The sequence below is a fragment of the Schistocerca nitens genome, chromosome 2, assembly GCF_023898315.1.
Source record: "Schistocerca nitens isolate TAMUIC-IGC-003100 chromosome 2, iqSchNite1.1, whole genome shotgun sequence".
Classification (NCBI taxonomy): Eukaryota; Metazoa; Arthropoda; class Insecta; order Orthoptera; family Acrididae; genus Schistocerca; species Schistocerca nitens.
In genome coordinates, this window is record NC_064615.1 from 242430208 (window position 1) to 242456484 (window position 26277).

A 26277-nucleotide genomic window follows, 5' to 3' on the forward strand; every position below is an offset into this window, starting at 1 on the left:
AGTATTACTAGTGTCATGATTGACAGTAAAGTTGTTTAAATATCTGGGCGTAACGTTGCAAAACGATATGAAATGGTACGAGCATGTCAGAACTGTGGTAGGGAAGGGGAATGGTCGACTTCTTATTGGGAGAATTTTATGAAAGAGTGGTTCACTTGTAACTGAGACCGCATATAGGACGCTGGTGCTACCTATTCTTAAGTACTGCTCGAATGTTTGGGATCCGTACCAGCACGGATTGAAGGAAGACATCGAAGCAATTCAGAGGTGGGCTGCTACTTTTGTTACTGGAAGGTTCGAACAACATGTAGCTGTTAACGGAGATGCTTCGGGAACTCAAATGGGAATCTCTGGAGGGAAGGCGACGTTCATTTAGAGAAACAGTACGCAGAATATTTAAAGAACCGGTAAATGAAGCTGACTCCCTAACGATTCTACTGCCGCCAAAATACATTTCGTGTAAGGACCACATTAAGGCTCACACGGAGGCAAGGAGGCAGTCGTCTTTCCTTCGATTTGCGATTGGAACAGGAAAGGAAATGACTGGTAATTGTACAGGGTATACCGTACGCCGGCTTGCCGAGTATCTATGTAGATGTAGATAACATTTAAGACACACCGCAGCTCGGAATCGACACGGAGAGGACTGAGGACATTTCGTGAAGAGCGCCCACGAAACCATCCCTTTCTTTGGGGCGTTTATTTACTCACATTCCCCAGTCGAAAAGACAATTTGAACTGATGCCAGTCGTGAAGGAAGTGTCTGGTCAGCAGCACTATTTCGACAAAATAGTCAGTTCGTAGTAAGAACAAGGACGCAGAAGCAGCCGAGTGGCACAGTCACTGAAGTGTAGTGGTTAAGATAATAAACTGTGGCATGGACCGTTGTGAGTTCAAAATGTGGTGTCACCGCCAGACACCACACTTGCTAGGTGGTAGCCTTTAAATCGGCCGCGGTCCGTTAGTATACGTCGGACCCGCGTGTCGCCACTGTCAGTGATTGTAGACCGAGCGCCGCCACACGGCAGGTCTAGGGAGACTTCCTAGCACTCGCCCCAGTTGTACAGCCGACTTTGCTAGCGATGGTTCACTGACAAATTATGCTCTCATTAGCCGAGACGATAGTTAGCATAGCCTTCAGCTACGTCATTTGCTACGACCTAGCAAGGCGCCATTATCATTTGCTTGTACCGTCAGACCGATGTTCACCAATTATGGATTAAAGTTAAGTATTCCAGAAGCTACGTACTATTTTTGCTACTATAACAACCGTGTCCTGTTCCAGACCTCACGCCAGCCTGCGTGAGCTAAACGCGTGCCTTTTCGACTACCGTCCATTGTGGATTGGCTGTCTTGCCAGTCCACAACACAAAACTCACCTGAAAGGTAAAGTTTTAATTTCTATATTCGGTTCGAGTACGTTCTAGAAGTATCCACAAATGTCAAGAATCATTGTACTGGATTTTTTATATATATACTGTATGTGTTCTGGCCGGAGGCAGTTCGCTCCGCGCTCTTGTATGTGCAAGTGCTGAATAAATTTTCGTCAAGTGAATTTAGTGTTGGTCATTCATCTAATTACACCTTCTTCTACGTGACATTTCTGTTACGGATGTGTCAGATACATGTACAGTATTTAATAATCACTTTCTGTACATTGCTGGTGAATTAAATAAAAATAGTTTCTACAGGGAATCAAATAGCTCTCATGGAAAATGCCTTTCCGAGATTGAAGTCTGAAATATTCTTCTGTGGTAGTGACATGGGTGAGATTCAGTCAATAATTAAATCACTTAAGAGTGGATTCTCATGGATATGATGGCGTGCCCACCTGATTATTAAAGTACTATGCTGCAAATTTACACCATAGTTAGCCACATTTGTAATTCTTCCTTAAAGAATGATCAGCTTCCATAAGTTTAAAGACTCAGTTGTGAATCCGCTTTATAAAATGGAGAAAGGAGTAATGTAGACAGTTTTAGACCTATTTCTGTGCCATCAGTGTTTGCTGAAGTTATTGAAAAGGTTGTGGATGTAAGGATAATTGATCATTTTATTTCAATTAATTTGCTGTCAAATGTACTATTCGGTCTTTGAAGTAGTTTAACAACTGAAAATACTATATATTCTCTTCCCTCTGTGAGGTACTGGATGGATTAAACAACAGGTTTCGAACTCTAGGCATATTTTTTTTAACTAAGGCGTTTGATCACAAAATACTGCTCCAGGAGTTGGATCATTGCGGAATACAGGGAATATCTCAGATTCGTTAACATCTTACTTGATAGACAGCAAAAGGTCATTATCTTTTTTTGTCATCAGTCTACTGACTGGTTTGATGCGGCCCGCCACGAATTCCTTTCCTGTGCTAACCTCTTCATCTCAGAGTAGCACTTGCAACCTACGTCCTCAATTATTTACTTGACGTATTCCAATCTCTGTCTTCCTCTACAGTTTTTGCCCTCTACAGCTCCCTCTAGTACCATGGAAGTCATTCCCTCATGTCTTAGCAGATGTCCTATTATCCTGTCCCTTCTCCGTATCAGTGTTTTCCACATATTCCTTTCCTCTCCGATTCTGCGTAGAACCTCCTCATTCCTTACCTTATCAGTCCACCTAATTTTAAACATTCGTCTACAGCACCACATCTCAAATGCTTCGATTGTCTTCTGTTCCGGTTTTCCCACAGTCCATGTTTCACTACCATACACTGCTGTACTCCAGACGTACATCCTCAGAAATTTCTTCCTCAAATTAAGGCCGGTATCTGATATTAGTAGACCTCTCTTGGCCAGAAATGCCTTTTTTGCCATGGCGAGTCTGCTTTTGATGTCCTCCTTGCTCCGTCCGTCATTGGTTATTTTACTGCCTAGGTAGCAGAATTCCTTAACTTCATTGACTTCATGACCATCAATCCTGATGTTAAGTTTCTCGCAGTTCTCATTTCTACTACTTCTCATTACCTTCGTCTTTCTCGATTTACTCTCAAACCATACTGTGTACTCATTAGACCAGGGGCGGGCAAACGTTGCACGCGGCTCATGCTGCTCGCGTGCAATCGTCGAACGGAGCAGTGGCGACAGCCGGCAGGTTGCCGCAGTGTAGTACCAGGCTAAGCTGCGGACGTTGAAGCGAAGCGACCACTACGTAGTGAATTTCAGTAACCGGAAAATGCAGAGTGAATCAAGGAAACGGAGAATTGGAGATTTGCTATCTTTTAAAAAGGAATGGGAGAATCATTTTTTCTCTCTGCAAAAACGTGAAAATTGGAAATGTATAATATGTGACAGTATTCTCGCTGGTCAGCGGAAGTTTGATATTGAACGCCATTATAATAAATTTCAGTATGTTGCCGTTCTTAGTGCAATAAAAGAGGAATTTCTCAAGCGATTTGGGGATATGTCTTACTTATCCCAAGGTTTTGAATAGTTCTCGAGAAAATCTGCTGTTTCTGTAGATGATATTCATCCCAGTTTGATAATTGGAATAAATAGGTCTACAGCGTAATTCTCGTCTGAGAGACAGGTTCCTTTTGGCAGGACGTGTGATAGATTTTTATCACGGCTTTCCACAGCAAGTTTCCTCGTCTCCATCGTGAAGCCGCGAAGATAATGACAATGTTTGGCTCGACATACGTTTGTGAGAGATTTGTTTCTGTTATGAAAATTAATAAGTCTCGGTTAAGAGCAAACATCAGTAATGAAAATTTGCGTAACTGCGTTTGTCTGTATGTAGAAATTTTATTCCAGATATTAAACGTATTGTAAACTCCACCTGTGATAATTAAATAAAACGTATCGTAGGTAATAGGTACTCTTTCAAACGATGATTACTTTCAAGCACTCTTACTACCCTTATTCCTTCATTCAATAAAGCAGGCCAGGAAACAAAACGCATTACAGAGGAAGAAGGGGGGAGACGGTATGGTGGGGAGGGGAGAGAAGCGGGTGGGCAGCTTGCCCCTGTGTGCACGCAGAACACCTGGTAACTACACAGGTGCATGTGCACCGCACACGTGCATAATTCCTGCCCGCCCCTGCATTAGACTGTTCATTCCGTTCAGCAGATCATTTAATTCTTCTTCACTTTCACTCAGGATAGCAATGTCATCAGCGAATCGTATCATTGATATCCTTTCACCTTGTATTTTAATTCCACTCCTGAACCTTTCTTTTATTTCCATCATTGCTTCCTCGATGTACAGATTGAAGAGTAGGGGCGAAAGGCTACAGCCTTGTCTTACACCCTTCTTAATACGAGCACTTCGTTCTTGATCGTCCACTCTTATTATTCCCTCTTGGTTGTTGTACATATTGTATATGACCCGTCTCCCTATAGCTTACCCCTACTTTTTTCAGAATCTCGAACAGCTTGCACTATTTTATATTGTCGAAGGCTTTTTCCAGGTCGACAAATCCTATGAAAGTGTCTTGATTTTTCTTTAGCCTTGCTTCCATCATTAGCCGTAACGTCAGAATTGCCTCTCTCGTCCCTTTACTTTTCGTAAAGCCAAACTGATCGTCACCTAGCGCATTCTCAATTTTCTTTTCCATTCTTCTGTATATTATTCTTGTAAGCAGCTTCGATGCATGAGCTGTTAAGCTGATTGTGCGATAATTCTCGCACTTGTCAGTTCTTGCCGTCATCGGAATTGTGTGGATGATGCTTTTCCGAAGGTCAGATGGTATGTCGCCAGACTCATATTCTACACACCAACGTGAATAGTCGTTTTGTTGCCACTTCCCCCAATGATTTTAGAAATTCTGATGGAATGTTATCTATCCCTTCTGCCTTATTTGACCGTAAGTCCTCCAAAGCTCTTTTAAATTCCGATTCTAATACTGGATCCCCTATCTCTTCTAAATTGACTCCTGTTTCTTCTTCTATCACATCAGACAAATCTTCACCCTCATAGAGGCTTTCAATGTATTCTTTCCACCTATCTGCTCTCTCCTCTGCATTTAACAGTTGAATTCCCATTGCACTCTTAATGTTACCACCGTTGCTTTTAATCTCACCAAAGGTTGTTTTGACTTTCCTGTATGCTGAGTCTGTCCTTCCGACAATCATATCTTTTTCGATGTCTTCACATTTTTCCTGCAGCCATTGCGTCTTAGCTTCCCTGCACTTCCTATTTATTTCATTCCTCAGCGACTTTTATTTCTGCATTCCTGATTTTCCCGGAACATGTTTGTACTTCCTCCTTTCATCAATCAACTGAAGTATTTCTTCTGTTACCCATGGTTTCTTCGCAGCTACCTTCTTTGTACCTATGTTTTCCTTCCCAACTTCTGTGTAAGCCCTTTTTAGAGATGTCCATTCCTCTTCAACTGTACTGCCTACTGCGCTATTCCTTATTGCTGTATCTATAGCGTTAGAGAACTTCAAACGTATCTCGTCATTCCTTAGTACTTCCGTATCCCACTTCTTTGCGTATTGATTCTTCCTGACTAATGTCTTGAACTTCAGCCTACTCTTCAAAAATGGTTCAAATGGCTCTGAGCACTATGGGACTCAACTGCTGAGGTTATTAGTCCCCTAGAACTTAGAACTAGTTAAACCTAACTAACCTAAGGACATCACAAACATCCATGCCCGAGGCAGGATTCGAACCTGCGACCGTAGCGGTCTTGCGGTTCCAGACTGCAGCGCCTTTAACCGCACGGCCACTTCGGCCGGCCCCACTCTTCATCACTACTATATTGTGATCTGAGTCTTTATCTGCTCCTGGGTACGCCTTACAATACAGTATCTGATTTCGGAATCCCTGTCTGACCATGATGTAATCTAATTGAAATCTTCCCGTATCTCCCGGCCTTTTCCAAGTATACCTCCTCCTCTAGTGATTCTTGAACAGGGTATTCGCTATTACTAGCTGAAACTTGTTACAGAACTCAATTAGTCTTTCTCCTCTTTCATTCCTCGTTCCAAGCCCATATTCTCCTGTAACCTTTTCTTCTACTCCTTCCCCTACAACTGCATTCCAGTCGCCCATGACTATTAGATTTTCGTCCCCCTTTACATACTGCATTACCCTTTCAATATCCTCATACACTTTCTCTATCTGTTCATCTTCAGCTTGCGACGTCGGCATGTATACCTGAACTATCGTTGTCGGTGTTTGTCTGCTGTCGATTCTGATTAGAACAACCCGGTCACTGAACTGTTCACAGTAACACACCCTCTGCCCTACCTTCCTATTCATAACGAATCCTACACCTGTTATACCATTTTCTGCTGCTGTTGATATTACCCGATACTCATCTGACCAGAAAGCCTTGTCTTCCTTCCACTTCACTTCACTGACCCCTACTATATCTAGATTGAGCCTTTGCATTTCCCTTTTTAGATTTTCTAGTTTCCCTACCACGTTCAAGCTTCTGACATTCCACGCCCCGACTCGTAGAACGTAGTGCTGAAAATGACTATGATGTGGAGTCTGAGTGAGGCGCGGTCAAATCGGGGGGGGGGGGGGGGGGGGTACCCCAGGGATCATTGCTGGGGCCAATCCTGTTCCTTACTTATACTGGATTGGATTGGATTGTTTTTGGGGGGAGGAGACCAGACAGCGAGGTCATCAGTCTCATAGGATTAGGGAAGGACGGGGAAGGAAGCAGGCCGTGCCCTTTCAAAGGAACCATTCCGGCATTTGCCTGGAGCGATTTAGGGAAATCACGGAAAACCTAAAGCAGGATGGCCGGACGCGGGATTGAAACGTCGTCCTCCCGAATGCGAGTCCAGTGTGCTAGGCACTGCGCCGCCTCGCTCGGTTACTTATACTGTATAAATGGTACACCTAGTATTACAGGTGATTCTAATACATTTTGTTTGCTGATGTCACTAGCTTGGTGGTAAAGAAAGTTGTGTGCAACATTGGCCACTGTTTCAAATAGTGCAGTTCATAAGTTCGTGGCTTGTAGAAAGCAAATTACCGCTAAATCACAGTAAGACTCAATTTTTACAGTTTCTAACACACAATTCAACAAAATCCGACGTTTTAATTTCACAGAACTGGCATATGATTCATGAAACTGAACAGTTCAAATTTCTAGGTGTTCAGATACGTAGTAATCTGTCGTGGAAAGCCTACGTTCAGGATATTGTTCAAAGACTTAATGCTGCCAGTTTTATTATTCGAGCAGTATCTAAGCAAGTGCTGCCAGTTTTATTATTCGAGCGGTATCTAAGCAAGTGACACGAAAAGTAGTGTACTTCGCTTATTTTCATTCGCTTATGACGTATGGTGTTACGTCTTGGGGTATCTCTTCCCATTCTCAAAGCATATTTTAGGCTCAGAAACGGGCGGTTCGGACAACAAGTGGTAAGTTCACGCACCTCTTGTCGACCCCTGTTCAATAGTCGGGGTATTCTGAGATTGCCTCTCATATACATTTTTAATGTCGTTTCTTGTTAAAAATATCAGCTTATTCCCAAAAATTAGCAGCTTTCACTCAGTTAATACTAGGCAGAAATCTAATGTGCATCTGGATCGCACTTACTTGACTGTCGAGCAGAAAGGTGTGCAATATACTGCTGCATCCATTTTCGGTAAGCTACCACAACAACTCAAAAATCTTAGCAGTAATCCACTCGCTTTCAAATCGAAAGTGAAGAGTTTCCTCATGGCTCACTCCTTCCTGTTCTGTCGAGGAGTGCCTTGAAAAATTAAGCTGATTCCTGTGTTGTAGTGATGATTGTATTTACATTAACTTATGGCTTCTTTTTTTGGGTTCATAAATATTATATTTTACTTGTTATTACTTTTATGCTGTAATTTCATGTACTTACACGTTCCATGACCTTGGGGATTTGCTCCTCGATTTGGACCTACGGCCCCATCGCCAGTCTACATTTTATATCCTGTTTGCATCGACGATCATCAGTTATTTTCCTGCGCAAATAGTAAAACTCATCTACTACTTTAAGTGTCATTTCCTAATCTAATTCCCTCAACATAACCTGATTTAATTGGACTACATCCCATTATCCTTGTTTTAATTTTGTTGATGTTCGTATTATATCCTCCTTTCAAGACGATGTCCTTCCCGTTCAACTGCTTTTCCTTTGCCCGTCTCTGACAGAATTACAATTTTATCGGCAAACCTCAAGATTTTTATTTCTTCTCCCTGGATTTTAATTCCTACTCCAACTTTTTCTTGTTTCCTTTACTGCTTGCTCAATATACGGATTGAATAACGTCGGGAATAGGCTACAATCCTGTCTCACTTCGTTACATTACTGCTTCCCTTTCATGCCCCTCGACTCATAACTGCCACGTGCCTTCTACAGAAATTATAAACAGCCTTTCGCTCCCTGCTATCTTTAGAATTTGAAAGAGAGTATTCCAGTCAATATTGTCAAAGGCTTCCTCTGTGCCTACAAGTGCTATAAATGTATTTGTCTTTCCTTAATCTCTCTTCGCAGCTTGTGGTCTCGCAGTAGCGTTCTCGCTTCCCGAGCACGGGGTCCGGGGTTCGATTCCCGGCGGGGTCACGGATTTTCACCTACCTCGAGATGACTGGGTGTTATCATCATCATCAAACGCTCTGTCAAGGAGTATGGGACATCATCATGTAAGATAAGTCGTAGGGTTCATATTGCCTCTCGTGTTCCTCAAGGAGTATGGGACATCATCATGTAAGATAAGTCGTAGGGTTCATATTGCCTCCTACATTTCTACGGAATCTAAACTGATCTCCCCCGAGGCCGACTTCTACCAGTTTTTCAATTTGTCTGTATAGAATTCGTGTTAGTATTTTGCAGTCGTGGTTTTCAGTGGTGATTAGAGGTTACATGGAAAACAAAACACTGCGAATAACGTGCTGCGAGGCCTATGGAAACTGAAAAAGTGCTTTCCTTGGGAAACGTCGTATAAGACTCTCATACTGAATGAAATGACGGAAGTGCCCAGAAAGTCGTGAGGATCAGCCACCACTGTGTGATGCCGTGCCTGCTGAATGGGGGCCGCCAGGTAGGTGAATTCGTTCAGAGAGATAAGGGCAGCTCAGAAGGAAGCTGTTGCACAGCCTTGCTAACACTGAAGAAGCCACCCGCGACAAGACAATAGATAGGACGAGCAAGGGTGAACGTAAATAGACCACATACAGTTTTACATAGGGACGTATTTCAGAAAGCGCAGGTTTCAATGTTATCATAAGAAATAGAAAACCGCTGCTCCATTTTAGGTAAGACCAAGGTTTCATTTACCGTCTGCAATAAATCGTTATATCCCCTGACATTAATTCACGAGAATCTCTTGCAACTGTACGCTTTGACCTTCATATTTCTCCTTGTATGAAGGGTTAGTGCTTGTCTACGGAAACAACCCCCTAAGAAAATACAGTACTTGAGAAACGCCTTTAGTCCAAAATTCTTGCAACCTACAATATCTCGTCTTCAAAGCTTCCTGTACTACAAAATCAGCCCATGATCCAGCTACAATTGCTACTACCATCCATTACTACCAGAAAAAGTAGTACCCATTTAAGTCAAAGAAACATCCTCTGAACAATTAGGACCTCCAATAATTTGTTTCTTAGGAAAACCACCGGTAACCTCAAGAATAACTTGACGTAAGCACCTATTATACACTGAAATGTATCTGGGACGACGATATCTACGTTCTGACGTGTCGCTAGATATGTGCATTATAGCGGCTGAATGAAATACGCAGTGACACGAACTACTTACCTGAGAAACAAAATTCTCTGAAGTAATTAACTCCCGTGCCAAGACATATTTGTTACGCATTTAACTTCACAAACTTCTCTACATGACAATCAACACGTTTGTTACACTGACTGCAATTGCATGTTAAGTACTGATACACTCCCACGGAAACATCTGGTTTATACCAAATAATTTCTGCCACAAGGTCTATCCATGCCTTGCATGTACGGTTGCATCGTAAAGAATATTTCTCGTGCAGTCACTCCAAATCCGCAACAGGAATGAACGGGAATCAAATCCTCCACTTATTTATTCGAAACCTGCTTCGATATGACGTCTGAGGAGAACTCAAAACTGCTGGTGCCTCACTGTGCTGAAACTTCATATGTGACCGTCTTCTGTAAGTATTCAACTTTGGGTGCATAGTATTAGCGCCGGTACTATCAACAAGCGTTTTTGTAAAATGTTACTGACATGCAGAGGCATTTCCCTCCACTCAACCTCCTTGCATATTCGACCTCACTGCACGCACGTTTTCTTATTCTCACAGTCCCCAAACCAATGGAGACCCAAAATATTTGCTTTTATTTTATGGAGACTCAGTGAAGGTAAATCCAAAGTACGTTGCTACCCCCGGCATCGTCATTAGAACAAGTGCATAAATGGTGGGACATCATCTTTCTTTTACCGAAAAGTGCAAAATTTATATTTCTAGAATAGTTCTGTAATACTGAGAAGGGGCGTTCGAATGCACACGTCAGATGTGGCTGAAGGAAAGTAATCTTTGAAAAATTTCTTTTCAATCATTCTGAACTTAATGTTACCCAGAGTTTTGTTCAAATTATTCAAATGGCTCTGAACACTATGGGACTTAACTTCTGAGGTCATCGGTCCCCTAGAACTTAGAACTAATTAAGTAACCGAAGGACATCACACACATCCATGCCCGAAGCAGGATTCGAACCTGCGACCGTAGCAGTCGCGCTGTTCCGGACTGCAGCGCCTAGAACCGCTCGGCCTCACGGCCAGTCCCGAGTTTTGTCAGAGATTTATTATGGAGTACGTAGATTACATTGACAGTAGGATTGAAGGTAGTATCACGTATAATTGCGAATAGGTTTTGAGTACGTTATTAAAAACTAGAAACCCGCCTCTATTGCGAAAAAAGCACTTAATGTTAACCTAGGTTTCGGCGTAGATAACTACACCTTCTTCAGAACAATAAAACCCACTAGTGCCTAATAAGACTTTTGTCAATGATTAAAAGAACGCCATAACTATACATTTATAAACGAAAAAAAGGAAAACACAAACAGTGCATATGTACAAAGTCTAAACCACTACTTAACTTAATGGTGTAACCTCCACCTCACACCGGCCTATGTTCGATGGGCCATGACCCGCCATAAACTGCAGCTACAGTACGTACCTTGGTATTTGTAGATAGAAAACGCTTCATCCTCTGGCAGAGCATCTAGAACTAGAGGACCAGCACCGAGGATCACCATCAGCGATCCCAACAGCTGCAACAAAACACAGAAATGAGATACGTTTATTTATTAACGAAGATGGATTAATTTAATATCGCATATGAAATGAAATATCTGCTATTGATGTAGAAACTTCTGCTGACATTCCAGGTAATTTGAAACTTTACGATTTATCTTTAATATAGGACGTATTAAAAGGAGAATGATAGAACTGTATCAAAACGCCGTCAGAAACTGAGGCCAACACCGATTAATACCTGCCCGATGTTTCCTGTGTTGTAGGAGATTGAACATACGCCACTGTCTGTACTATCAGTGCTACAGAAAAGGTGATTACTATGTTTATGCAATTATAAGAGCAAATTTATTTAAAAAATTAGATTCTTTCACGTGCCTACCGATGAAATTGTCATTCTGAATGAAATCAAAGGCCGTACAGGCCTTCAACGGCAGGTCAAATTTGAGACACCTTTATTTTGTACAGGTAAAGCCCCGCAGCTCGTAAATATAGCGTGTCACTGCAATAATCTACACATGTTATATATATATATATATATATATATATATATATATATATATATATATATATATATATATATGTGTGTGTGTGTGTGTGTGTGTGTGTGTATGTATGTATCTCCTCCTGAAACACTGGACCGATTTCAACCTAACATGGCACACACATCCCTTACTGTCAAGTAACAATCGCTGTGGGGGTTAAAACCACCTACTTATCATAGGTCGTGGATATGATGTGATAAACTGCTGCATCGCTCATGACGTTTAAATGTGCTACCAACTCTATTCGCAGTAAATTTCCCGGACAGTATCCATACTTGCTGCGAAATGCACCTACAGAATTATATCGTGGTAAGAAACACACATGAGGAAATATTACGTCACAACAATGAGATCCGTGAAAAACTGCCGCATTGTACGTGGCGTCTAAATTTATTACTTCTTTCCTACTAAATCAATGCGCAAGACATTTTGCAGACGTTAGCCTCACATGTCGCTTAATGTTCCTAAAAATTATACCACTTATTACGCATAGGTCAGGAGATATGACGTCATAAACACTGGTTGGGTTGTTTTGGCGAAGGAGACCAGACAGCGAGGTCATCGGTCTCATCGGATTAGGGAAGGACGGGGAAGGAAGTCGGCCGTGCCCTTTGAAATGAACCATCCCGGCATTTGCCTGGAGCGATTTAGGGAAATCACGGAAAACCTAAATCAGGATGGCCGGACGCGGGATTGAACCATCGTCCTCCCGAATGCGAGTCCAGTGTTTAACCACTGCGCCACCTCGCTCGGTTAACATAAACACTGGCGTGAGGTTTAAATTTATAACTTCGTTGTTACTAACTATTCGCAACATATTTCATAGACAGTATCCACATATGTAGCAGAATGTAGCTACAGAAATATATCATTATACGACACACAGTTCAAGAGATATATCGTAAACACTGAGATTCGCGAAAAACTGCCGCTGGACATGCAACTGGAAATGATGTTTAAAATCAAGTTCTGAGTTAAAGGAACATAACAGAATTGTATTTTGCATACTGTGTTTCTTGCCAACGGCCTTGTCACGGTGGTATCATCTGTTCCCATAAGATCACCGAAGTTTAGCGCTGTTGGGCTTAACTAGCACTTGGATTAGTAAATATCTTCAATATTTCGCGGCCCTGTCAGCAACTGTATAAATATCAATTTTGACTTTAATAATGAGCAGTCTCAGTAGCACCATTTACCTATAAATTTACCTAGGTTTCAGTCGGGATACCCAAACTTCTTCAGAATAACAGTCTCTCTCGTTTGTCCATAGTGGGCATCGTCAAGCTGAAACTACAAATCCATTAATTATCGTCAGAATGTAAAACTTATCTTGCAATGCCTCGGAACACTTCGCGACCGCGTTGCGGCAGCCACGAGTGCTGTACTGGAACTGTTCCAGTTCGTTATTAAAATTAAAATTAATACTTGGCTTAGTGACCGTTCGGGTCTGCGGAGCGCTGTTGCCAAGTGGGGTACTCTCAGCCCTTGTGAGGAAAATACTGGAGCCACTTGATCGAGAAGTAGCAGCTCCGTCAACGAAAATTGACAGCGGTCCACATGTCCCTCGTTTCCGCATCCAGTGACGCCTATTGGCTCAGAATGACACGGCGATGGGTCGGTACCGTTGAGCCTTCCGAGGCCTGTTCGGACGGTTTTCCTATACTACGTTTCTTTATCTGTGTACTGTAGTTATACATTTCTACATCACGCATATTTCTTTGCATGACTGTTTCATAATTGCAAATGTATTTTCACGAACACATGGAAATGAAATATTTTTGATATTACATTACAGACACAGCTTATTTTATACCGTTTTTCGTTTCTAATAGAAAACTGGCAAACTGTATAGCCGGCCAATGTTGGGTTCTGTCAGCTAGTAGTTACTATTTTAGGAGGTGGTTGAACAGACTAACAGGGATAAGACATTCAACTTATCATGTGTCCAGTATTTGCTACAGAGATAGAACTGGAGACAGAGGCAAGTTTTCATTTGGAATTTGGTATTCTGTTACTACAGGTTTGTTTATGGATCGTCTGTGTCGTTCTGAAGTTCAACTTGTGGAGCTGTGCTAGAGTTCCCTTAACTGAATTTTCCAACTGTGATAGTAATCGTGTTTTCTTGGCCAATTTTGCTGTATTGTTTAAGCATGCTGCAAGTATTAACAAATACTGAGTATGCCGATAATATATTTCTGCACGAATTTTGTAATGGAAAGGCTGCTGCTGCTGCTTATAGAGAAGACGGTAGTCGAGTTGCTAACTGCAGAGTACCAAGATGTATAGTGCTCAGCAGTCAAGTCTTACCAACAAATCTAAAGCGTGTGAATCAAGTAGAAGTCTTTATATGTAGAAAGTATTCCTTCAACAAGGAACCCATGTTATCTACATGTATCGTCGTTCCACATGCAAAATTATCGTTGCTATTACGTATCCTTATCTAGGGTTTAACGTCAACATTGAGGTCATCTGAGACGAGCATAAGCTCGGATTGTGCCAAGGATGGCGAAGGAACTCTGCTGTGTCCTGTGCAAGCAGAAGATGAGATAAAGAAAGTATAGAGGATACTGAAGAGATAATTCAGCACCTGAAGGGAGATGCAAACCTAATATTCATAGGGGATTGGAATGCCGTTGTGGGGGAAGGAGTAGAAGAAACCGTTGCCCTACGAATATGGGCTTCAAGAATCACATGAGAAGGTTTACTTGAAAAAGACCGGAGATAGGGAAATTTTCAGTTGGATTTTGTCATCGTCAGGCACCAGTTCCAAAATCAGATACTGGATTGTAAGGCGTATCCCGGAACAGATGTAGACAATTTAGTAACAGTGTGCAAATGTGTGGGATACGGAAATAATAAGAGATGAAGAGAGTCCGCAGCTCGTGGTCGTGCGGTAGCGTTCTCGCTTCCCACGCCCGGGTTCGATTCCCGGCGGGGTCAGGGATTTTCTCTGCCTCGTGGTGACTGGGTGTTGTGTAATGTCCTTAGGTTAGTTAAGTTTAAGTAGTTCTAAGTTCTAGGGGACTGATGACCATAGATGTTAAGTTCCATAGTGCTCTGAGCCATTTGAACCATTTTTAGATGAAGAGAAACACTAAGTTCTCTGAAGCTCTAGACACTAGGATAATGAATAGCTCAGTAGGTAGTTCACATGAAGAGGAATTGGCATCTCTGAAAAGGGGCAAGCACAGAAGTTAAAGAGAATACAAGGTAACTCCGAAGAAACAATAAGTAAGCAATACTTCAGCTGATCGACGAAAGAAGGGAGTTCATAAATGTTCAGGGAAATTCAGAAATGCGTAAATACATATCAGGAATGGAATAAGTAGGAAGTGGAGGAAATCTAAGGCAAAATGACTGCACGAAAAATGTGACGAAACCGAAAAGAAATTATTGTCGGAAGAACTGGCTCAGTATATAGTAAAGTCAAAGCAGCCTTCGATGAAAGTAAAAGCAAGGGCGGTAACATTAAGAGCGTTGTGTAAATTCCACTGTTAAATGCAGAGGAGAAAGCGGATAGGTGGAAAAAGTAAATTGAATGCCTTTGAGGGAGAGGATTAGTCTGATTATGTGATGGAAGAAGAGACAGGAGTTAACAGGAAACAGGAGGAGGATAGTGTTAGTGTCAGAATTTGAAAAGGCTATGGAAAATTTAAGATCAAATAAGACAGAATGCATAGATAACATTCCATCGGAATTTCTAAAATCATTGGGCAAAGTGATAACAAAATGACTACTCACATTGATGTGTAGAATATTCGAGACTGGCGATATACCATCAGAATTTCGGAAAATTGTCATCCACACAAATCCAATGATAGCAAGACCCGACAAGTGCAAGAATTATTATGCAACCAGTTTAACAGCTCATGCGTCTAAGTTGCTAACAAGAATAATATACAGAAGAATGGGAAAAGAAAATTGAGGACCTGCTAGATGATGATCAGTTTGGCTTTAGAAATGGTAAAGGCACTAGAGAGGCAGTTCTGACGTTGCGGTTGATAACAGAAGCAAGACTGAAGAAAAATCAAGACACAATCATAGGATCTGTCGACCTGGAAAAAGCATTCGACAATGTAAAATGGTGCAAGATATTCGGAATCCTAAAGAAAAAAGAAATGGGGGTAAGCTATATGGAAAGATGGGTAATATGTAATAAGTGTAAGAACCAAAGGGGAACAAAAAGAGTGGAAGACCTAGAAAGAAATGTAAGGATTAAAAAGGCTGTAAGACGAGATCAAGCCTTTCTCTCCTCCTATTCAATCTATACGCCGAAAATCAATGATGGAAATGAAAAAAAATTCAAGTGTGGAATGAAATTAAAGGTGAAAGGACATTAAATTGAAGATTTGCTGGTGGCATTTCTATCCTCAGTAAAAGTGGAGAGGAATTACAGGAAATCGAAGCATTTGAGATGTGGTTCCGTTCTACAGAAGAATGTTGAAAATTAGATGAACTGATAAGAAATGGGGAGATTCTCCTCAGAATCGGCGAGGAAATGACTAAATGGAAAACATTGACAAGAAGGGACAGGAGGTTAGGATATTTGTTAAGACATCAGGGAATAACTTCCAGGGTACTAGAGGGAAATGTAGAGGGCAAAAATAGTAGAGGGAGAAAGAGATTTGAACACATCGAACAATTACACTGAAGCGCCAAAGAAACTAGCATTGGCATGTGTATTCAAATACAGGCAAAATTCGGCGCTGCGGTCGGCAACGCCTACACAGGGTGTTACAAAAAGGTACCGCCAAACTTTCATAAAACATTCCTCACACACAAATAAAGAAAAGATGTTATGTGGACATGTGTCGGAAACGCTTAATTTCCATGTTAGAGCTCATTTTAGTTTGTTCTTCCACCTACGCTCAATGGAGCACGTTATCATGATTTCATATGGGATACTCTACCTGTGCTCCTAGAAAATGTGCCTTCACAAGTACGACACAACATGTGGTTCATGCACGATGGAGCTCCTGCACATTTCTGTCGAAGTGTTCGTACGCTTCTCAGCAACAGATTCGGTGACCGATGGATTGGTAGAGGCGGACCAATTCCATGGCCTCCACGCTCTCCTGACCTCAACCCTCTTGACTTTCATTTATGGGGGCATTTGAAAGCTCTTGTCTACGCAACCCCCGTACCAAACGTAGAGACTCTTCGTGCTCGTATTGTGGACGGCCGTGATACAATACGCCATTCTCCAGGGCTGCATCAGCGCATCAGGGATTCCATGCGACGGAGGGTGGGTGCATGTATCATCGCTAACGGAGGACATTTTGAACATTTCCTGTAACAAAGTGTTTGAAGTCACGCTGGTACGTTCTGTTGCTGTGTGTTTCCATTCCATGATTAATGTGATTTGAAGAAAAGTAATAAAATGAGCTCTAACATGGAAAGTAAGCGTTTCCGGACACATGTCCACATAACATATTTTCTTTCTTTGTGTGTGAGGAATGTTTGGCCGTACCTTTTTGTAACACCCTGTATAAGACAAGTGTCTGACGGAGATGTTAGATCGGCTACTTCTGCTACAAAGGCAGGTTATTAGGATTTAAGTGAGTTTGAACGTTGTGTTGTATCCGGCGCACGAGCGATGACACACAGCTTCTCCGAGGCAGCGATTAACAGGGGATTTGGCAATACGACCGTTTCACGACTGTACCGTGAGTATGAGGAATCCGACATCGCTGCGGCCGGAGAAACATCCTGCAAGAACGGGACACACGACGACTAAAGAAAATTGTTCAAAGTAACAGAAGTGCAACCCTTCCGCAAATTTCTGCGCATTTCAATGCTGGGCCATCAACAAGTGCCAGCGTGCGAATCATTCAAAGAAACAATCTATATTGGCTTTCCGAGACGATGGCCCACTCATGTACCCTTGGTGCCTGCATTCGACAAAGCTGTACGCCTCGCCTGGACCCGCCAACACCAACATTGGACTGTTAACGACTGGAAACGTGTTGCCTGGTCGGACGCGTCTCGTTTCAGATTGTATCGAAGGCATGGACGTGTACGGATATGGAGACAGCCTCATGAATCTAATGACCCTGCAAGTCAGCAGGGGCCGTTCAAGCTGGTGGAGGCCCTGTAATGGTGTGGGACGCGTGCAGTTTGAGTGATATGGGACCTCATATATCTAGATACGACTCTGGTAAGTGACACGTTCGTAAGTAGCCTGTCTGATCACGTGCATCAGTTCATGACCATTGTGCATTCCGATGGGCAGTTCCAGCAGAAAAATGCAACACCCCACACGTCCAGAATTGCTACAGAGTGGCTCCAGGAATACTCTACTGAGTGTAAGACTTCCGCTAGCCACCAATCACGATATTAGGCAGGTGTACAAGTTCCTTTGGTGTACAAGTTGTGGACGTAGCTTGCGAGTACTACTCTGGAATGAAAAAGTTGGCACAGGACTGGAGTTCAAGACGGGCCGCATCAAACCAGTCAGAAGACTGATCTGATGGCTACTAGACTGATTGAGCATGAGCCACAGGTGGAGATTAGGCCACTTTCGCTAATATGTAACGAAGGCGGTTCAAAGGTTCAAAGTGATCATAGAAGTGCTAAATATAGTGGACAGAGAGGGAAAAAAGCGCTTGAGGTAACTAACCATTTTTCTCAATACCCCCCACCTGGTTCTAAGTCAGTTACAGCTGAGAATACCGCTGCCCTTGTTGTCATTATCATTGTTGTTGTTGTGGTCTTCAGTCCAATCTCTACAGGCGAATCCACCCTGTGCAAGCCTCTTCATTTCTCGGTAACTATTACAACTTACATCTAGTGCTTGGCAGAGGGTTCAATCAACCACCTTCAGGCTGTCTCTCTACCGTTCCACTCTCTAACGGCACGCGGGAAAAACGAGCACTTAAATTTTTCTGTGCGAGCCCTGATTTATTTTATCGTGCTGATCATTTCTCCCCATGTAGGTGGGTGCCAACAGAATGTTTTCGCAATCGGAGGAGAAAACTGGTGATTGAAATTTCATGAGGAGATCTCGTCACAACGAAAAACGCCTTTGTTTTAATGACTGCCACTCCAATTCACGTATCATGTCTGTGACACTATCTCCCCTATTTCGCGATAATACAAAACGAGCTCAATCTGTATATTGAGCAAGCAGTAAAGGAAACAAAAGAAAAATTTGGAGTAGGTATTAAAATTCATGGAGAAGTAAAAACTTTGAGGTTCGCCGATGACATTGTAATTCTGTCAGAGACAGCAAAGGACTTGGAAGAGCAGTTGAACGGAATGGACAGTGTCTTGAAAGGAGGATATAAGATGAACATCAACAAAAGCAAAACGAGGATAATGGAATGTAGTCAAATTAAGTCGGGTGATGCTGAGGGAATTAGATTAGGAAATGAGACACTTAAAGTAGTAAAGGAGTTTTGCTATTTAGGGAGTAAAATATCCGATGATGGTCGAAGTAGAGAGGATATAAAATGTAGACTGGCAATGGCAAGGAAAGCGTTTCTCAAGAAGAGAAATTTGTTAACATCTAGTATAGATTTAGGTGTCAGGAAGTCGTTTCTGAAAGTATTTGTATGGAGTGTAGCCATGTATGGAAGTGAGACATGGACGATAACTAGTTTGGATAAGAAGAGAATAGAAGCTTTCGAAATGTGGTGCTACAGAAGAATGCTGAAGATAAGGTGGGTAGATCACGTAACTAATGAGGAGGTATTGAATAGGATTGGGGAGAAGAGAAGTTTGTGGCACAACTTGACAAGAAGAAGGGATCGGTTGGTAGGACATGTTTTGAGGCATCAAGGGATCACAAATTTAGCATTGGAGGGCAGCGTGGAGGGTAAAAATCGTAGAGGGAGACCAAGAGATGAATACACTAAGCAGATTCAGAAGGATGTAGGTTGCAGTAGGTACTGGGAGATGAAGAAGCTTGCACAGGATAGAGTAGCATGGAGAGCTGCATCAAACCAGTCCCAGGACTGAAGACCACAACAACAACAACAAAACGAGCTGCCCTTCTTTGTACTTTTTCGACGTCATCCGTCAGCCCCACCTGATGTGGATCCCACACCGCACAGCAATACTCCAGAATAGGGCGGAGAAGCGTGGTGGAAGCTGTCTCTGTAGTAGACCTATTGCACCTTCTTAGTGTTCTACCAATGAATCGCTGTATTTGGTTTGCTCTACCCGCAATATTATCTATGTGATCGCTCGAATTTAGGTTATTTGTAATTGTAATCCGTAAGTATTTAGCTGAATTTACAACCTTCAGATTTTTGTGACTCATCGCGTAATCGAAATTTAGCGTTGATCATCTGATGACTTTACAAGACGGTAAATGACAGCATCATCTGCAAACAGTCTGAGACGGCTACTCAGATTGTCTCCTATGTCGTTAACATAGATCAGGAACAATAGAGAGCCTATAACACTTTCTTGGGGAACGCCGGATGTTATTTCTTTTTTACTCGATGACTTTCCTTCTATTACTACGAACTGTGACCTTTCTGACAGGAAATCACGAATTAGTCGCACAACTGAGGCGATACTCCTTAGGCACGCAGTCTGCTTAGAAGACACTTGTGAGGAACGGTGTCGAAAGCCTTCCGGAAATCTAAAAATATGGAATAAATTTGACATCCCCTGTCGATAGCAGTCATTACTACTTTGACTATAAAGAGCTAGTTATGTTTCACAAGAATGATATTTTCTGAATCCGTGCTGGCTATGTCAATAAATCGTTTTCTTCGAGGTACTTCATAATGTTCGAATACAGCGCATGTTCCGAAACCCTACCGCAAATCGACGTTAGTGATACAGGCCTTTGGGTATTGGTGTGACGAGCAATTTTCCAGTCTTTAGTTACGGATCTTTCTGTGAGCGAGTGGTTGTATATAATTACTAAATATGGAGCTATTTTGTCAGCATACTCTAAGAGGAACCTGACTGGTATACTATCTGGACCGGAGGCCTTGTCTTTATTAAGTGATTTAAGCTGCTTTGTTACACCGAGGATATCTACTTCTATGTTTCTCATCTTGGCAGTTGTTCTTGATTGGAATTCAGAAAAATTTACTTCGTCTTCTTTGGTGAAGGAGTTTCGGAAAACTGTGTTTATTAACTCTGCTTTAGTGGCACTGTCATCTGTGACTTCACTACATTTATGTCTTGGTCTCCCTCTGCAATTTTTATGTCCTACGCTTCTCTTCGATACCAAACTGACAATTTCTAGATGTCTCAGAACGTTTCGTATCAACCGATCCGTTCTTTTACGAAAGTTGTGCCATAAATTACTTTTCTCCCCTGCTGGATTCAGTATCTTCTTGTTAGTTACGGGATCTACCTGTCTTCTTCAACACCACATTTCAAAAGCTTCTATTCTCTTCTTTTCTGAACTACTAATCGTACACGTTTCACTTCCATACAAAGCTACATTTCAGACAAACATCTTCAGAAAAGGCTTTGTAACACATAAACTGATATTTTTGGAAAACGCTTTTCTTGATGTGTCAAGTCTCCGTTTCATATCCTCTCTACTTCGGCCATCAGTTATTTTACCGTGAAAATTGCAAGAGTCATTTACAGCTTTTAGTTCGTCACTCTCTAATTTCCTCAGAATCACCGAATTTATTTCGACTACATTCAATTGCCCTCGTTTTACGTTTATTGATGTTCGTCACGTAATTCTTTTCAAGACATTATCCGTTCTGTGCTGTTCTTCCAAGTGCCTAACCGTGCAAACCGCAAAATTTTTATTCCTTGTCACTGAAGTTTAATTCCTTTCCCAAATTTCTTCTTTGTTTCTTTTCCGGTTAGCTAAATGCATAGACTGAATAACAGTGGTGACGGGTTACTACCCTGTCCCATTCCCTCCTCAACTATGTGTTCCCTTTCGTGTCGACTGTTACTGTAGTCCGCTTTCTGTACAAATTGTAAATAACCTTTCGGTGTTTATCCCTCCGACCTTCAAAATTTGACGGAGTGTAGTCCACTCAATGTGTCAGAACTTCCTCTAAATCTAAAACTGCGATGATCGTAGATTTGTCTTTCTTCATCCTATCTTCTAAGGTAAGTCTTAGGGTCAGTATTTCCGTACGTGTTCCTGTATTTTTACAAGGCCATAGTGGCATTCCTTACGGTCGTTCCATACAACTTTCTCCGTTCTTCTGTAAATAATTCGTGTCAATATTTTGCAACCATCACTTGTTAAACTGATAGCTTCTTAGTATTCACACTTGTCAGTATATGTCTTGCCTGGAAATCGAATTATTACATTCTTCCTGACGTCTGAGGGCAATTCACCTACCTCACCTCTTATGACTTTGTAAGAAGTCTTGCCTAAAAGCCATACTTTTCTGTAGTTCGTCGCTCGTTGAATACTACGCTTGTCGACTCAGTGTGTACCCGTGACCTAAACTTACTGCCCTAATGGTGAACGACAGAGCCTTGCGTGTTGCTAGGAGCGTTTGATTACCTGCGTCAGAAGCGTGCGTCTGCACTCCTCTCGCAGTGCTGTGATGATGAAAGACGACACGTGCTGCCGTAAGACGCAGCCCGTAAACTTTACTTGATACTCTCTGTTGCAGCCACATAGCTGTGAAACTCGCCAAAGGCACTGCCACACGCCTAGGTGACCTGTTCCATAGCCCATGGTAAAAGCTAAGGAATATGACAGGTCCGTTAGCATAAGATGTAGGTCGGATTTTGAGAATACCCTCTGGTAACCGTTATGCCAGACATCACAGGCCTTCAGATTAATAAGTTACAAAAAATGAACTGGAAAAATCACAATTCACACAATCCACAACATACCTCGTTCACAAGCGTACCAAATAATTCCAAGCATGTAATAAAACAGATAATGAAATCTACACGAAATTCTTATTAAACTTATTTTAATGATAACAGGGTGTTCAAATATTCAGTGAAACTATATGTTGCAAATCTTTAGGCATGAAGGTATACGAAACAAATTTTTGGATGTTTAATTTAGAAACAGAGCACTGCACTTTTCACCTTTAGAATACTTTCCAATGCATCTAACAATTAAGTGCAAGAGCTTGTTGACTTATTTTCATACTGGATTACAGTGACATCAAATTCTCGATTAACTCAGTTTATTCCGAAATGGTACTTATTCAAGAAACTATCCGAGGAATCAATTCATCAACTTGTTTAGACAACTGTGAGACCCTTTAAGAATACCAACTCTGCGAACCGTACTCGTGTTTTTGTGATTAATGGTACACTCGTAACCTCATTCAAACGCAACTATAGTATTCAGTCAGTGAACCTTACAAAAAAGAATTAAATCTGGATAAAACTTCATCTGCACGTACTGAAAGAGATGCCTTACTACACTGGCTCAAGCGAAGCGGAAGACGAAAAGCACGCGTTCATTGACGTCGTTATTTTACAAGTTCTGATGAGGAAGGAATCGAAGTTTTATCACATAGACTTGGAGAAGGTTTTTTGACAATGTTGACTGGAATACTCTTTCAAATTTTGAAGGTCGCAGGGGTAAAATATAGGGAGCGAAAGGCTATTTACAATTTTTACAGAAACCAGATGGCAGTTATAAGAGTCGAGGGACATGAAAGGGAAGCAGTGGTTGGGAAGGGAGTGAGACAGGCTTGTAGCCTCTCCCCGATGTTATTCAATCTGTATATTGAGCAAGTAGTAAAGGAAACAAAAGAAAAATTCGGAGTAGGTATTAAAATCCATGGAGAAGAAGTAAAAACTTTGAGGTTCGCCGATGACATTGTAATTCTGTCAGAGACAGCAAAGGACTTGGAAGAGCAGTTGAACGGAATGGATAGTGTCTTGAAAGGAGGATATAAGATGAACATCAACAAAAGAAAAACGAGGATTATGGAATGTAGTCGAATTAAGTAGGGTGATGCTGAGGGAATTAGATTAGGAAATTAGACACTTAAAGTAGTAAAGGAGTTTTGCTATTTGGGGAGCAAAATAACTGATGATGGTCGAAGTAGAGACGATATAAAATGTAGACTGGCAATGGCAAGGAAGAAACGAAGTTTTTTAACATCGAGTGTGGATTTAAGAGTCAGGAAGTCGTTTCTGAAAGTATTTGGATGGACTGTAGCCATTTACGGAAGTGAAACATGCACGATAAACATTTTGGACCAGAAGAGAATAGAAGCTTTCGAAATGTGGTGCTACAGAAGAATGCTGAAGATTAGATGGGTAGATCACATAACTAATGAGCATATATTGAATAGAATTGGGGAGAAGAGGAGTTTGTGGCACAACTGGACAAGAAGGGACCGGTTGCTAGGACATCATCTGAGGCATCAAGGCATCACAAATTTAGCATTGGACATCAGCGTGGAGGGTAAAAATCGTAGAGGGAGACCAAGAGATGAATACACTAAGCAGATTCAGAAGGATGTAGGTTGCAGCAGGTACTGAGAGATAAAGAAGCTTGCACAGGATAGAGTAGCATGGAGAGCTGCATCAAACATCAAACCAGTCACAGGCCTGAAGACAACAGTATATATATATATATATATATATATATATATATATATATATATATATATATATATATATATATATGAGAGACGATTACTCACATCTGCGTCTCGTATACATTAAAGAAAATAAAGAAAAAAATAAGTTTATGTCAGATGGGGAACATGACAGTTCACACGGTATCCACGTAACTCCATTTCATACGTGCCGTTCTAAGAACATGTTATTTATATCTTTATAAAGGCTGCAGGATACCGTTAATAAAAATGTTTATACATGTACTACATGTCTTCTTTTATGTTTGAATCATCAGTCTTCTTACTGGTCTGATGCTGCCCGCCACGAGTTGTTCTGTGACTATCTTTTCATCTGAGAGTAGCAACTGCAACCTACGACGCCGATTATTTGCTGTATGTATTCCAATCTCTGTCTTCCTCGAGAGTTTTTACTCTCTACAGCTCTCTCTAGTACCATGGAAGCTATTCCCTGATGTCCCTTCTCCTTGTCAATCTTTTCCATATGTTCCTTCCCTCGCCAGTTCTACGAAGACCCTCTTTATTCCTTGCCTTATCAGTCCACCTAATTTTCAACATTCGTCTGCAGCACCATATCTCAAAGGCTTCGAATCTCTTCTGTTCCAGTTTTCCCACAGTCCACGTCTCACTACCATACAAATCTGCGCTCCAGACGTACGTCCACAGAAATTTCTTCCCCAGATTAATACCTACGGTTGAGCCTAGCGGACCTCTCTTCGCCAGGAACGCACTTTTTGCCAGTGCTAGAGTTTGCTTCTTATGTCCTCCTTGCTCCATCCCCAGTAGGTTACAGTGTTCCTCATGTGTACAATTCCACAACTTCGTCTACTTTGTTATCTTCTGTTTTGATGTTACGTTCCTCGTTGTTCTCATTTCTACATCTACATCTACATTCATACTCCGCAAGCCACCCAACGGTGTGTGGCGGAGGGCACTTTACGTGCCACTGTCATTACCTCCCTTTCCTGTTCCAGTCGCGTATGGTTCGCGGGAAGAACGACTGTCTGAAAGCCTCCGTGCGCGCTCTAATCTCTCTAATTTTACATTCGTGATCTCCTCGGGAGGTATAAGTAGGGGGAAGCAATATACTCGATACCTCATCCAGAAACGCACCCTCTCGAAACCTGGCGAGCAAGCTACACCGCGATGCAGAGCGCCTCTCTTGCAGAGTCTGCCACTTGAGTTTATTAAACATCTCCGTAACGCTATCACGGTTACCAAATAACCCTGTGACGAAACGCGCCGCTCTTCTTTGGATCTTCTCTATCTCCTCCGTCAACCCGATCTGGTACGGATCCCACACTGATGAGCAATACTCAAGTATAGGTCGAACGAGTGTTTTGTAAGCCACCTCCTTTGTTGCTGGACTACATTTTCTAAGCACTCTCCCAATGAATCTCAACCTGGTACCCGCCTTACCAACAATTAATTTTATATGATCATTCCACTTCAAATCGTTCCGCACGCATACTCCCAGATATTTTACAGAAGTAACTGCTACCAGTGTTTGTTCCGCTATCATATAATCATACAATAAAGGATCCTTCTTTCTATGTATTCGCAATACATTACATTTGTCTATGTTAAGGGACAGTTGCCACTCCCTGCACCAAGTGCCTATCCGCTGCAGATCTTCCTGCATTTCGCTACAATTTTCTAATGCTGCAACTTCTCTGTATACTACAGCATCATCCGCGAAAAGCCGCATGGAACTTCCGACACTATCTACTAGGTCATTTATATATATTGTGAAAAGCAATGGTCCCATAACACTCCCCTGTGGCACGCCAGAGGTTACCTTAACGTCTGTAGACGTCTCTCCATTGATAACAACATGCTGTGTTCTGTTTGCTAAAAAATCTTCAATCCAGCCACACAGCTGGTCTGATATTCCGTAGGCTCTTACTTTGTTTATCAGGCGACAGTGCGGAACTGTATCGAACGCCTTCCGGAAGTCAAGAAAAATAGCATCCACCTGGGAGCCTGTATCTAATATTTTCTGGGTCTCATGAACAAATAACGCGAGTTGGGTCTCACACGATCGCTGTTTC

At 41.9% G+C, this 26277-nt stretch overlaps 1 protein-coding gene across 1 annotated transcript in view; it reads right to left on the minus strand.

The window, feature by feature from the left end:
• Positions 1 to 26277, minus strand: part of LOC126234948 (uncharacterized) — a 145429-nt gene that overhangs the window by 41068 nt on the left and 78084 nt on the right. The window contains exon 3 of the mRNA XM_049943687.1: positions 11099 to 11192. Within this exon, the coding sequence (XP_049799644.1) occupies positions 11099 to 11192 (94 nt within the window). The remainder of the gene's footprint in view (positions 1 to 11098; positions 11193 to 26277) is intronic.